Source organism: Mastigoproctus giganteus, chromosome 13, assembly GCF_048544385.1.
Source record: "Mastigoproctus giganteus isolate SK-2022 chromosome 13, ASM4854438v1, whole genome shotgun sequence".
Lineage (NCBI taxonomy): Eukaryota > Metazoa > Arthropoda > Arachnida > Uropygi > Thelyphonidae > Mastigoproctus > Mastigoproctus giganteus.
Window position 1 is genome coordinate 44,057,462 of NC_143587.1, and position 15,263 is coordinate 44,072,724.

At 37.0% G+C, this 15,263-nt stretch overlaps 1 protein-coding gene across 4 annotated transcripts in view; it reads right to left on the reverse strand.

Moving 5' to 3' along the window:
* The window catches only part of LOC150075997 (FERM, ARHGEF and pleckstrin domain-containing protein 2-like), a 582,027-nt gene that overhangs the window by 171,968 nt on the left and 394,796 nt on the right, over positions 1-15,263 (reverse strand). For all 4 annotated transcript variants that reach the window (XM_090387911.1, XM_090387910.1, XM_090387913.1 and 1 more), the window contains one exon: positions 6,648-6,834. In XM_090387911.1, coding sequence (XP_090244037.1) covers positions 6,648-6,834 — 187 coding nt within the window. The remainder of the gene's footprint in view (positions 1-6,647; positions 6,835-15,263) is intronic.

Sequence of the window (15,263 nt, forward strand, 5' to 3'; positions counted from 1 at the left end):
GCACATCTATCCTACAACTGTCTTTCCTCAATTTGAATTTATGCCCTCTCAGGTGATTATTCTGAGCAAGAGGAAGAATCTCATCAGCACTGAGCATGCTCAAATCATTCAAGGCTTTATACACCTTAATCAGATCACCTTGCAGGTGCCTAGTCTCCAGACACTGTAATTTGTAAAACTTAAGCCTTTCTTCGTAAGAGCAACCCTTCGTTCCATTCACTAATCTTGTCCTTCTCTGTACTCGTTCCAACAGCTCTACATCCTTCTTAAAATAAGGATTCCGGACAGTACTGAAGGTGTGGCCTGATCATTGCCTTATACAAGGGGATAATCACCTCCTTATCCCTGCTAAAAAATTCCTGTATATCATTGACAAGACACCATGAGCTGCTCTTGCAGACCATCTGCACTGTTCAGAAAACTTCATATCTGCCTGCACAATTAACCCCAGGTCCTTTTCATTCTCTACTGCTATCAGTGTAGTACCACAGAGTTAATATGTTACTCTGGGGTTACTGCTTCCCATATGTAGTACTTTTCATTTGTCAATGTTAAACTTCATTTGCCAGCTCTCAGCCCATCTGCTCAACTTTTCTAGATTCTGTTGCAGCAGCGTAGTGTCATTAGTGTCCTTGACAACCCTGCCAACCTTCGTATCGTCTGCAAACTTGGACATTAAGCTTGATATACCATCATCAATATCATTTATAAATACAGAAAACAACAATGGACCCAACACTGAACCCTGAGGGACTCCACTAATAACATTAGTCCATTGATTACCACTCTCTTCCTTCTCCCACTCAACCATCCCTTTTTCTATAACAGCAATTTGCCTTCATTGTCACACTACACCAATTTGTGCAGCAGTCTTCCATGTGCAACAGTATCAAAGGCCTTTCTAAGATACAAATATATGATATCAAAGTTATTCTTTGCATCGAGTTCCTTTGTGACTACATCATCTATATTATAATGTCATAATATCAAATTGGTCAGACAAGACTTCCCCTTAACAAACCCATGCTCTGTCCAAGCTATAACCGAAGTCTTGTCTAGATGAACCTGCAATGCTTCTTTAACCAGTGCCTCCATTAATTTCCCTGGAACAGAAGTTAAACTAAGAGGTCTGTAATTACCTGTCTCCTTTTGATCCTCCTTTGTGGATTGAGGTCACATTTGAACATCTCCAGTCCATGGGTACCTCCCCTGAGTCTAGGAAAATTCTCATAATTATGGCTAAGGGTTTGCTTACTTCCTTTACTGCCTCCTTTAATATAACTGGATAGATTCCATCCACCCCAGGTACCTTTCTTATGTTTATCTTCAACAATTTCTCCTCCACTTTACTCTCAGTTATTACAAGATTATCTATCTTACTGTCAGAGTTTAATACACCTCTGCATTCCCCCTCTCTGAATAACTCCTCATGTGTGAATGTAGATGCAAAATATTCATTTAGTTTTTAGCTATCTGAGCAGGATCATGAACAGTTGAACTATTGATATCAAGTGGATCAATCTGATCCATCCCCTTCCTTCTAGAGTGTCATAAGTAAAGAAGTCTTTGTTGTTTTTCTTTTCGTCCTTTGCCAAAGATTTCTCGTAATCTGCCTTCGTCTGCCTAACCTCCTTTGTGACTTGGTTACAGACCAGCTTATATCTATCATAGGCTTCTGTGTCGCCTGTTATTTTATATGTATCCCATGCATTTTATTTCACTGTCACATGCCTAATTAGTTCATCTGACATACATTCAGGCCTAAATCTTGAACAATATTTCTTAGTTGGTATGAAAGGCCTAGTAGCTTCCAAAATGGGAAGCATTCTTTGAATGCTTCCCATTTTGAATTTGCTGTTGGTAACATCATCAGTTGATCCCACCATATAGAATTTAAATACTGTCTCAGACCACTGTAGCACCTTTATGAAAGCAAAATCCCTTCCCTTTACCCTTGATGGTAGTTACCTCTTTGAGTAAATCCCATTTCAGCACACTGCCACCTAGTGGTTCCTTTATCTGTAGATTCTTAATGCATGAAGAATTACTACTGATAATCAGATCAAGGATAATACTCCCTCTAGTTGCCTCCCGAACATGCTGCTGTAGAAAACAATCATCCAATACAAATTACATATATTAAGTACATAAGTGAGAGCTTACATGTGCTCAATTTTTCCTACATTTTATTAATATTTTAGAAATAAACAAGGAGATGCCTTTTATTCAGTCAGTAGGATTTCTTCTTTACCTAATCTCCTTATGCGAATAAATTACTAAATGATACATTGAAACAAAATTACATAATTTAAAACTCATAATGTGTCCTCACTATTGACATGGACAGTCCAACACCCCAGAATCACAACGGTGAACCACAATCCGATCCCAGAAATATTAAACCCTCCATGCAACTCTAGTGAAGGAAGATATTTTGTCATAAACGCGAATTTGGAATACAAATAAAAAATACTATTAAAATGAAATAAAAGTACGATAAAACAATGAAATTAAAAAATTACCCACTGGAATACGAATAAAATACTATTTAAAATGCGATAAAACTATGAAATTAAAAAATTCCTCCATTAAGGGGACTAAAACTTGTCAACTAATGTCTAATTATATAAGGGGATGTTCCTACACTATAGTAGCTACCACCCATACTCATATAAAAGGTCAATCATGCTAAACCAGTTCTTAAATGCATTCAAATACTCTTCCATACAACTTGCCCTACAGATAGAAATAGAAGAACTGACGAATAGGTTCCTAAATAGAGGATACCCAATTACCTCTATCAATAGCATTAAATTAGAAGCTAAAGAAAAAATAATCAATAACAAACATAATGACAGGATTAATAAAAAATATTTTATTTCAATGCCATATGTTGAACACTGGTATAGACAAATTAACAACCTTTTTAGAGGTACAGAAATGTAAATAGTAACAAAACTGGTCCGTAAATTATATGCTACATTCAAAAATCACATAGTGCTATCGACTTCCGGACAAACACATGACCAAATTTCTTGTAACGATTGTGATACTTCTTACATTGGATCTACCAGATGTATTTTAAACTAGAGGGTTAAGCAACATGAAACATTGGTCCGTGCATTACGCGAGAAAGCATTGGAACCAGCATTCCATGTGATAAATGAAAACCACACATTCCTGTTTAATGAAGCCAAAATTTTAAATATTCAACATAATTATACTAAGTTATTGATTGCTGAGACTTTAGAATTAAAATACAAAAAAACTCGATTAACATTCGCTGTCCATTTCTCATATCTGATTCGTGGTCATTCGAATGCATGCGTACCAAAGACTAATCTATTTATAAGATTCTGAACATACACCTGTTTTGTTAGTTTCATTCCACCCTGTGAACACTATTCAAAAAGTTTTAGTCCGCTTAAGGGAGGAATTTTTTAATTTCATTGTTTTATCACATTTTAATAGTATTTTATTCGTATTCCAGTGGGGAATTTTCTAATTTCATTGTTTTATCATACTTTTATCTCATTTTAATAGTATTTTATTCGTATTCCAAATTCGAGTTTATGGCAAATGTCTTCCTTCACTAGAGGTTACATGGGGGGTTTAATATTTCTCGGATCGGGTTGTGGTTCACAGCTGTGATCCTGGGGTGGTGGACTGTCCATGTGTCAACAGTGAGGAACACATTATGAGTTTTAAATTATGTAATTTTGTTTCAATGTATCATTTAGTAATCTATTCGCATAAGGAGATTTGGTAAAGAAGAAATCCTACTGAATGAATAAAAGGTAACTCCATGTTTATTTCAGACATACATATTAAGAAATGGTTTTTTTCATACGTACATGATGCGCACAATATTACTACATTTAAGAATTATTTTGCAAAATATTTGGCTGTCTGTTGTACATTGGATTTTAGTTTACGTCAATCATTATTGATCAAATTTGTTTTAACACCCAAATACGGATATGTATATGTATGGTGAAAGTCATCCTTACCACTGCTTCTATTGGAATGAGCAGCAGCCTGGAAAATAAGGTGTTGGGAATTTCCAGGAATGCCGGAAGTTATCATGGCACAAGTAAACACATGGGCTGGGTAAGGATAGGTGCATGTATACTTGCATGTACACCAATGATAGGAGAATAGTAAATAAATTTGATGAATTTGAGGTGCTGGTGAAGACAATGAAGGCAGATATTCTTGGGATATCAGATGTGGTGTCACACAGAGATAAGGAAAGGAGAACTGGAAATTGGGGAGTACAATGTGTACAGAAAGGATAGACAGGATAGAAAGGGAGGAGGGGTCATGCTGTTAGTTTAGAAACATGTAAAATCTAAGGACGTGTATCCAGCTGACATGGGTGGATAGGGCAATGTTCAGTCAGTTTGGTGTGACATGAGCACTGGGAAAGCAAAATTAAGAGTTGGAGCGCATTATTGGCCTAATGACTCTGATGAGTACAATGAACAAATGTACAGAGAAAGAGAGTGGACCAGGAAATCAGACTGTCTTATAATGGGTGATTTTAACTCCCCAGATATTGACTGGAAATTGTGGGAAGGTCACTCGCACACTAGCAAGATTTTTTGGATTTATTGGATGACTGTTATTTACAGGAGCATGTTCAAGAGAGTAATACTGTTGATCTGATTATAATTATCAGCAGTGATTCTTCATGCATTAAGAATCTGCAGATGAAGGAACCACTAGGTGGCAGTGACCACAGTGGGCTGATGTGGGATTTATTTAAAGATGTAACTACCATCAGGGGTGAGAGAAGGGTTTTTGTAAAGGTGACTACAGTGGTCCCAGATAGTTTTTAAATTCTACACAGTGGGATCAACTGATGTTACCAACAGAAAATTCTAAATGGGAAGCATTCACAGAAGTAATCTTGGAAGCTACAAGGTTTTTTGTCCCAACTATCAAATACTGTTCAAGGTTTAGGCCTAAATGGAGGGCAGATGAACTAATGAGACACATGGCTGAGAATAAAAATGCATGTGATGGATATAAATTATCATGTGACACAGAAGACTGGTAAATATAAACTAGTCTGTTATCAAGTAATCTTGTATCAAGTATATCGAGTGGTAATCAATGGACACTGCTCTTCATAGACTAAAGTTATTAGTGGAGCCCCCCAGGGTTCAATGTTGGGTCCTCTGTTGTTTTCTGTACTCATTAATGATACTGATGATGGTATATCAGGCTTAATGTCCAAGTTTGCAGATGATATGAAGGTCGGCAGGGTTCTTAATGACACTAATGACGGTATGCTGCTGCAACAGGATCTAGAAAAGTTGAGCAGATGGACTGAGAGGTGGCAACTGAAGTTTAACATTGACAAATGTAAAGTACTGCTTAATGGAAGCAGTAACCCCAAAGTAACGTATCAACTGTGTGGTACTACGCTGACAGTGGTATAGAAAGAAAAGTACCTGGAAGTAATTGTGCAGAAAGATATAACGTTTTATGAGCAGTGCAAATGGTCTGCAAGAGTAGCTCATGGTATCTTGTCAATAATATACAGGAATTTTTCTAGCAAGGATAAGGAGGCGATTATCCCTTTGTATAAGGCAATGGTCAGGCCAGACCTTGAGTACTGTATACAGGTCTGGAGGCCTCATTTTAAGAAAGATGTAGAGCTGCTGAAATGAGTACAGAGAAGGGCAACAAGATTAGTGAATGGAACAAAGGGTTGCTCTTATGAAGAAAGGCTTAAGTTTTGCAAATTATAGTGTCTGGAGACTAGGCGCCTGCGAAGTGATCCCTCCTTTACATTATATCTGCCTGCTCAGAATAATCGTCAGAGCGATCATAAATTCAAATTGAGGAAAGACAGTTGTAGGATAGATGTGTGGAAGTGTGCCTTTAGCCAGCAGGTGGTTGATTGCTTGAAGAAACTTCCATCTGTCATTGTAAAAGTTGATAGCTTAAATAGATTCAAGGCAGAACTAGACAAACATTTGAAGCGACTGGATGGGTGAAATGAGAAGGTTTTTTGTTTTTTTTTTTACCTTTGGCTGATGCTATATAAGCTTGCTTTCTTGCATCATGTGCCTTTGTTAATGCTGATGTTAGTAGTATTCTCAGAAAGGTAAATGACAAATATTTGATGACCCAAATAGCCAGTTAGCTTACTAAATATTTTTTTTGTTAAATCTTAATTTATACCTCTATCAAAAGAATAAACACCCTTTCACAAAGGGTATTCACACCCTTTTAGAAGAATTTATTAATACTTTTAACACTAATCTGAATGTTCTGTTGTATCAATGGGCTGGCATTAATTTGTCAGTCACCATTCTAATCTATTTAAAAATAGATTTTCATATTAGAAGACATCCTCTTTATTTTAAAGCTTTTTTTTTAAATACTCTTCACAATTATTTTCAACATTGATACAAACCAGAGCTAAGACTCTAGTTTGTTTAAAAGCTCATTCTAAATTATCAAAGCCCATATTTGGAAACCACTTAATTGAAATGATGTTCACTCTATAATAATCAATTACAATGTAGTACTGATAATTGAATTCTTTAAAGTTTTTTTAATCACTAGAGAAAATTTACTCTTGTAATTAATATTAAACAAATAACTGAAATAGAACCAACTTGTTCACATACTTTCTAAAAGAGTGCAGTAGTGAAAAAGCCTCTGTGTAGGTCTTAAAAGAAAACTTGTAAGAGGTAAATAGCAAACCCTTTGTATTTCAAAATCACAAAACATTCTTTCAAAATGTTGATTATAGTGGTATGAGCTGTTCAGCCGTTCCAGTACAATAGGCAACTTCTCCGTATACTGATCATAAAACTGGAAAAAAAAAAAAAAATAAAATAAATAAATAATAATAAAAATAATAAATAAATAATGATAGCAATATGTAAAGTTCCATTCACTAGTGAAATTTAAAACAAAATAATAATAATATTAATAATAATAAAGATATATCTTAGCAGATTTCATCATTTAACAAGAAATACTGTAAATTTTAGCACATAAGTCAACCCTCGAAGCAAAAAAAAAATAAATAAATAAAATAAATTCATACACAGAGTATATGAAGTCCTAAAATTGAATAAAGGCATGTGCTTAAGGTTACAAAATCATGATTTAATACCATGTATTTACAGTTTATTACATAAAAAAAAAAAAAAAAAAAACCCGTAATCTAATGCTTGGTAAATGCACACAATGCATTCTTGGAAAATTGTGCTAATTAAATATTAATTTCTTATATAAAAACTCATGTGACTTGCTGCAATACATTCCCAAAGATATATAAAGAATTTGATTTCTTTAATACAAATAATTACAATTAGTGTGCAATTTTGATAAATATCCTGTTCAAAAAAGTCACTCAAAGAAAGCTGATGAGATTATTATTATTATTACTCTTATGTTATTTCTCCCTGATTGGGGAATTCCTCTCCGTGACGGGTACTGCCACCAAGTACATAGAGTGGTTGTAATGTCTGGTATTACTGTTGGTTGAGGAAATCTCTGACTATCCTACAGGTATTCTCTGGGAGACCTATTGCTGCTAGGCTGCTATGTAGAGTCTTTGTTACCATACCAGTAGTTGACATGATGATCGGGATCGTCGATACTTCTTGCATATGCCACATCTCCTTGACCTCATGTTTCAGGTTTGTGTACTTCCTAATTTTTCCTCATTGGTTTTCTGGACATTGCTAGTGTTGGGCACCGCTATGTCAATCAGGTAGGTATTATGTTATTTCTCCCCAATCAGGGAGAAATAACATAATTATTATTATTGTTGTTGCTCTTATATTATTTCTCCCTGATTGGGGAATTCCACTCTGTGACGGGTACTGCTACCAAGTACACAGAGTGGTTGTAATATCTGGTATTACTGTTGGTCGAGGAAATCTCTGACTATCCTACAGGTGTTCTCTGGGAGACCTATTGCTGCTAGGCTGCTATGTAGAGTCTTTGGTACCATACCGGTAGTTGACATGATGACGATACTTCTTGCATATGCCACATCTCCTTGACCTAATGTTTCAGATTCGTGTACTTCCTAATTTTTCCTCATGGGTTTTCTGGACATTGCTAGTGTTGGGCACCGCTTTGTCAATCAGGTAGTAGCCTTTTCCATCTTGTCCACAAGGGTTATGTCCAGTCTGTTGTGCGGGATGGTCTTATCTGTTATTATGGCGGGTCCAGTACAGCTTGTGGGTTCAGGTCTCTAGTACTGCCTGGGGTTCGTACTTGTAGTATGATATTTGGTCAACTGGCATTTCCTCACTAGCTTCTGATGTATTATACTGGCTACCTCATTGTGTCTATGAGTGCACTCAGTCTGGGTGATCATCTTGCACCCCGCGGTGATGTGTTGGATGGTTTCTGAGACCAGGTGGCATTTTCGACATGCGTCATTTGACATTCCGGGCTCCTTTGCGATGTATTTTCTATAGTTTCTGGTGTTGATTACCTGGTCTTGGATGGCGAGCATGAATCCTTCAGTCTCAGGGAAGAGCGTCCCGCTTGTGAGCCATGCATTGGAAGCAATGTTATCGATGTGATCTTGATGGATGTCATTGTAGTGTCTGCCATGGAGTGTCTTTGCCCATATTTCTAATTTCGTTTCTTGTACTGGCTGGGCGGGAGGGAGTTCCTCACTTAGGTTGAGTGGGGTATACCACTTATCTATCTTCCTTATGGCCTGGTGGAGTGGTGCTGTTGTTGTTCTTGAAGTAATCCTTCAGGTTAACTATTGCTGTTTTCTGTTGCTCTATCAGGCCCCTTCTTCCCTCTTTCCGAGCTATTGTTAGTCTCTCCACTGCTGACTTTGGGTGGTGTTGGCGGCTCTTGGTCATCATTGTCCCTGTGTTTCGCATGATATCTTCTAGCTCAGTGTTAGTCCAATCTATGACCTCGAAGGTGTCATAGATTGGACTAACACCGAGGTTATTATTATTAGAAGTAAGTAGTAAATGATGCAAGAAAGCAAGCTTATACAGCAACAGCAAAAAAAAAAAAAAAAAAAAAAAAACACACCATATTACCTGTCTATCCTCTTTAATGGTGTGTCTAGTTCCTTCTTGAATTTATTCAAACTATCCACTCCAACACCACCAGGTAGAAGTTTGTTCCAACAATCAATTCCCTGCTGGCTGAAAGCAAATTTCTACATATTGAACCTGCAATGCAATCATCCTTCCTCAATTTGAATTTATGCCCCCCCCCCCCCATGTAGCCTGAGCAAGAGGAAGGATTCTATCAGCACTGAGCTTACTCAATCCATTCAAGAACTTAAACATCTTAATCAGATCTCCTTGCAGGTTTCTACTCAAAAAGAAACAAGATGCTTTCTTTTCATAATAAAGAACCTTATAGCAAGTAGTGATATCATAAAGGCCTCTGACAGTATTACTGTTTCCATCAACAATGGGATCAGAATCCTCTATACCTCCTATTGCCTCTTTCTTCCAACTTCACCATGATTTCTCATAAACTTTTGAAGTTCAGCCTCTTTGAAGAGGTATTGGAGATTTCATCATCAGTGCTGTCCCTTTCTTCATGCATTTGTGCCTGAAACTCAATCAAATTGAGTCACGAGGTCACTAAGAGACGCCAGCAACTCATTCACATCTTAAATATCCACTTCCAGGTTAAGGCGTTTCACACATCTAAAATTTCCACTGTGACATTTTTTGTTGCATTTCGGAAATCTTCATAGTTATGGATAAACTGCAGGCAAGGCAAACTACAACAAATTGTCACAGAGGATTGCTTGATATTTTTCCTGCTTGCAACAATGCTCCTTAATGCAATAAGGACTGGACATCATATCAAAATTGTGTGAGAGTTGTTGCTTTCTTCCCACTAGTAGCAGCAACAGCATGTCACAGTTCTCAAACAGTGCTGCTTAAAGGTGAAAATAACCTCTTGATCCATATGATGGGGAGAAAAAATTTGGCATTTTGGGAAAGAAACACTATTTTAATTTGAGTGTGAGAATCCACAATGAGAAGGATGAACAGGAGCACTGTTGAGAATCCACAATGCCTTAAACATGTTCTTTTCCAACAAACCTTTTTCTGATTCTGGTACAAAATAGTGCACAAACCAATCCTGGAAAAGCACTGCAGTAACCCATACTTTCTTATTTGATTTCCAAATCACTAGTAGTGAAGGCTGAAAAATTTTTGAGATTCTCACTCTAGCACACTAAAATGGCTTCAGTTTGAAGTTGCCAGTTGCATAAACACCTACTAATAAAGGTCAAATGGTCTTTTCCAGCTTTCAAACCAAGCAATTTTTTCTCTTCAAATATCATGCACATATATGAGAGTTGCTGGAGAGGCCTTCATCCTGCAGTGGACTGAAAATGGCTGATGACGATATATGAGAGTATCTTTTTTTCAGAATAATTCTGTTTCATCCATGTTGAACACTCAATTACCTCTGAATTGTTGCAAGGTTAACTGGAATTCGATGCATATATATTTCATCAATCTATATTTTCAAAAAGCTTTCTATTTTTTCCTATTATGCTACTAAATGCATGAGTGGAAGTTATTTGCTGACTGTTCATACCAATTTTTAACATTTCATAATTTGCCTTTGTTCCTTCACTAATGTCGAGATTGCTGACTATAACTCATAGTCAACAGACACCACGCCTTTACCGCTTTCAGTTCTTCTTATTTTTATTTTCTCTTTAAAAGTAAATGTGCATCTCATCTTTTTTCACTTCAGTTCCTGGGGCAGCCTCACTTTGCTTTCTCTTTTCACTCATCTCAACTGCATGCGAAATAACACTTTGTACAAGCTATTTTTCTGCATTAAAAGTAAATGTGCATCTCATCTTTTTTCACTTCGGTTCCTAGGGCAGCCTCACTTTGCTTTCTCTTTTCACTCATCTCAACTGCATGCAAAATAACACTTTGTACAAGCTATTTTTCTGCTAAAACTATAAAACTGAGAACACTTGACCACATCAGTAATGTGCTTGAATCTGTCAAAATGATAACAAAAGTGAAATCAAAAACTTTTGTTTGTTTTTCTTCCAGATTTAGAAAGAAATTAGCTTCTAATCTCATGAATATATTTTCTCAATGAATTCTCATGAGAATAAATTTTCATGAATAAATTTTCTGTTTATACTTTGTGACTGTGATCAGAAAAAGGTCACACCACTGATTTCATCAGCTCTGCACTTCAAGTCTAAGTTAAATGCTAATTTACTGTTTGTTTTTTATTTTAAGATATTTTATGACTATTTATTAAATAATCTTTATAAAACAGAAATTTTAATGTAAAAATGAAGTATAATACGTAAGAAATATACGTATGTTAAAACCTATTTCATGTGTTACTGCAGAATGAATAACAGGAAATCAATGTATTATTGGTTTCAACTTACAAATTTTCAACATATGATGGGTTTTGTGGAACGAATTACCATCGGATGTTGGAGCCCCACTGTATATACTTCTAAAACAAAAGCAGAATAGTTGAATTAAAATGTAGACAACAGTTCTTAATGCAGATTTTGCTGCAATCTCCACTAAATGTGATATGAAAGATGACCGTGTGTTGACTTAGTCTTACATCACATCGAAAATATATTAAAATGAATTTTCAAGGCAAAAATAGAAGCTGACCTATGTGTCAAGTTGACTTATATACTAAAATGTATAGTATGTTAAAATATTTCTCCCTAAATAATTTGTTAAAGCTTTCTTTCATTCAATCTCCAGTTTCCTCATATCATATATATTAAATAGAATGCATTTACCATGGATATCAAAGACTATGAAGTTTCTCATAAGAATTATTCTTATGAGCAATTAAATTTCCTAATATATATCTTGACGAAATTAAAAAAATCAGGTCATAAAACGCCCAACTTCGCGAAATTTTGTATTGATTTGTTAAATTTTGTATTTAACAAATCTTATTTAAAACTCCAGTAGATCCTTCAGTCCTACAAGTAACTTGGCGAAATCTATGGAAAATCCCACATTTCAACCGACTCCTACTCCTATAGCAGAAGCCACTTACGCATCTATTGTAAAGCAACCTCCACATCCTCCAGTTACTAGTCAATCCACTGCTAGAAGATGTCATTTCCTCCAGGAGGCAGGCACATCACATCAGAGGACAACGGAATCAATCTGCCTCTAATCAGATAGGAAGACATCGACACACCCCTGCTGCTGTGGGAACAGCTACCAACTCTTCAATCAGGGCAGTCCCTAGAACTAAAAGTTAAACCTAGGGTATTTTCGTCTCGCGACTCGAACCCCAACTGTGTGGTACAGAAGTAGAGCAGCATATCAGAACTCAACTGCAGATAGAAGTAAACGTAATAAAAATGAATTCCAAAGACAATTCATACAGCTCTTTCTATATTCAGTTCAGCAAACGGATTTTGATCTATTACTAAAGGATCACTGTTGGCCTGAGAGAGCCATTATTCGGCCTTTCTATGGACGCCCCCCCCCTCTTCCTAGTACTAGGTCATCAGCCAGTGACTTAGCTATCGAAACTAGTCAATGGGAATGACAATTCGAGCATTTTTCAGATATTCTGGAATCTCAACTGGGAAGAACCTCTATAAATGATTCATCTATCTCTTCATCCTACCAGAATTTGAATGACTCTAACTCTTGTGAAAATACCTTTCTGCCATGTCACTTGCCAACAATTAAACCAAATAACTTATGCCTTACTACAGCTTTTTTTTTTTTTTTTTTTTTGGTAGTTGTTGGCGCATAGGCTTCTGTGGCCATAATGCACCTCCCAAGGTTTTTGCAGTACTTTGATCCAAGCCCGAGGCGGGAATCGAACCCGCGACCTTTGGGTTGCCAGGCAGGCACTTTACCCACCCGGCTAGCCCGGTCGGCTCCTTACTACAGCATCGAAAGATGCAATTACTGTATTCTATATGAACGCACGCAGTCTTGTAAAACATAATGATGAAATCCTCACTCAACTGACATCATGGAATCTCCATCCAGACCTGATGTTTTTTACTGAGACCTGGTTCTCTCCTGAACTTTCAATCCAATTTCAAGACTATACTCTCTTTCACAGTTGCAGATGTGATTCTAAAGGGGGTGGAGTTGCTATTTACGTTCACAATCATCTGCGATGCTCTGCCTTTCCTATCACAAATCTGCCCGATCAAGCTTGTGAAATCACTTTTATCCACATTGCCTCTCTGGTGATTGGGTGTCTATACCGACCTCCCTCAGCTTCAGTCAACAGTTTCTTTGTAACTCTTGACAATATTCTATCTCACTTCATAAGCAAATCCCTTAGTCTTCTGCTGCTGATGGGTGTCTTCAATATTAACACACTTCAAAGCTCTTCCTCTCAAGTGCAAGACCTCCTAGATGTCATTTCTCCCAATGGTTTTTCTCTTCTGACTGACGGAATTATCCCGACTAGAATGGGAGAGTCCCACAATTCCCTTCTTGACTTCGCAATTGGGGAATGCTCACTAACCTATGCAGTACTGGATGCAACCATTTCTGATCATCGTCCCATCTTAATGGTAATTGAAAATGAAGAAATTGTGGAAGAGATCATGCACACTTACAGATCTGTTACTCCAGGCTCTTTCAATCAGCTCTGTTATGACCTCCAGCAGTCTCTGTGGGATGGGATGATTGCTACAGATGATCCTGAAATTGCGACGAACTTCTTCTTTGAGCAAATCCTAAATAGTTACGAAAAATGTGCATCATACATCAGGATCCCAGGGAATAAAAAGACCACTAGGCCAAGACGGAAATTATGCCCATTTATCTCAAACAAAATTTCTAAAGAAAAGGGACAAACTTGCAAGAATTGCTAGAGAAACATGAAAGGAGGCGGATAAAAACAAATACACAACGTACAGAAACAAAGTCACCGACAGTATTCGGTAGGAGAAAAGGAAATATCATAGTTCCCAACTTAAAGGCATCATTACAAGCAAGGAAAAGTGGACAGTCTTGGACAAGCTACTACCTGGAAGGAAAACGAAATCACAGAGCTATGTTGGAGATGTAGTTGAGAACGAGGTACTCATTTCAGATGACCAGGAAAAAGTCACAGCCTTCTGTAATCACTTTATCTCAAGTGTGAATAACCTTTTTAAAGACGAAGTTGACTCTAGAGATAATGCAACGAGAGGATCTGTCAAGCACTCAATGAGGAGCTCTTTTTTTTCTCGCTCCGCTCTCAGATCAAGAGATTTTAGAAGCAGGGCATCAATTAAAAGTAAAGGGAGCCCCTGGCTTTGATGAAATATCTCCTGCTCTGCTGAAAAAGATCCTTAACTCAATTCTAACACCACTGAAGTATATTTACCATCTTTACTTTCAATCTGGTAAATTCCCATCTCAATTCAAAAAATCAGTCATTGTTCCTGTTCCTAAGGGGAAACACTGCAACTCTATCAACAATTTTCTTCCAATAGCTGTTGATTATAGGGTAAAGAACATGTAGGTCTGAAGTTCAGTTTCGACTTTTCAGCTAATACCTTGATCTTCTGGAATGATGGATCATATGCTGAGGCAGATAACTGTGAAAAAAACAGTGCCTAAAGCATTCGCTATATCTGTGGGAGAAGACAGCTCGTGCATTCCAGTTGAGAAGTGGGGAGGATAATGGGGGAAATTTGCCATTTAGCTGTTTTATTTTTCTCCATATTATTCTTGTATCAGTATTTTTATTAATTGAGCTTGCAAATCGAATCCAAGATTCTCTTTTAGCTTTTTTCTTAATGTGATGGGCCTTGGCTCTGAGTCTCGTGTAGTTTATAAGATTGGCAGTGGTAGGATGTTTTCGAAACAGATTCCATGCTCGGTTTTTTTCTGTTTTTGCACCCTTGAACTTTTTGTTCCGCCAATAATTTATGTTTCTATGGATGGTTGACTGTGATTGTGAAATCACAGTACATGCATTAGCCAGTATTTTTCTCACAATGTGATCGGTAACTGTGTCAATAGGACAGGTTTCGATGATCTGTTCATCAAAGGACACTTGGGAAGTGAATTTTGCCAAATCTGATTTTGAAAATTTCCATTTTACGTAGTTTTCTGAAATTATGGAATGTGCTATTTGAATCTTACATATTAATGGAAAGTGATCACTGTTGAGCGGGTTGTCGAGGGTCATCCATTCAATGCTAGGAAAGAGGGATGGAGAGATCTATTGCAGAGGTTGTACCCGTAGAGAGCTGGATGTAACTTGGTGAGCCAGTATTTAGTGTAGTT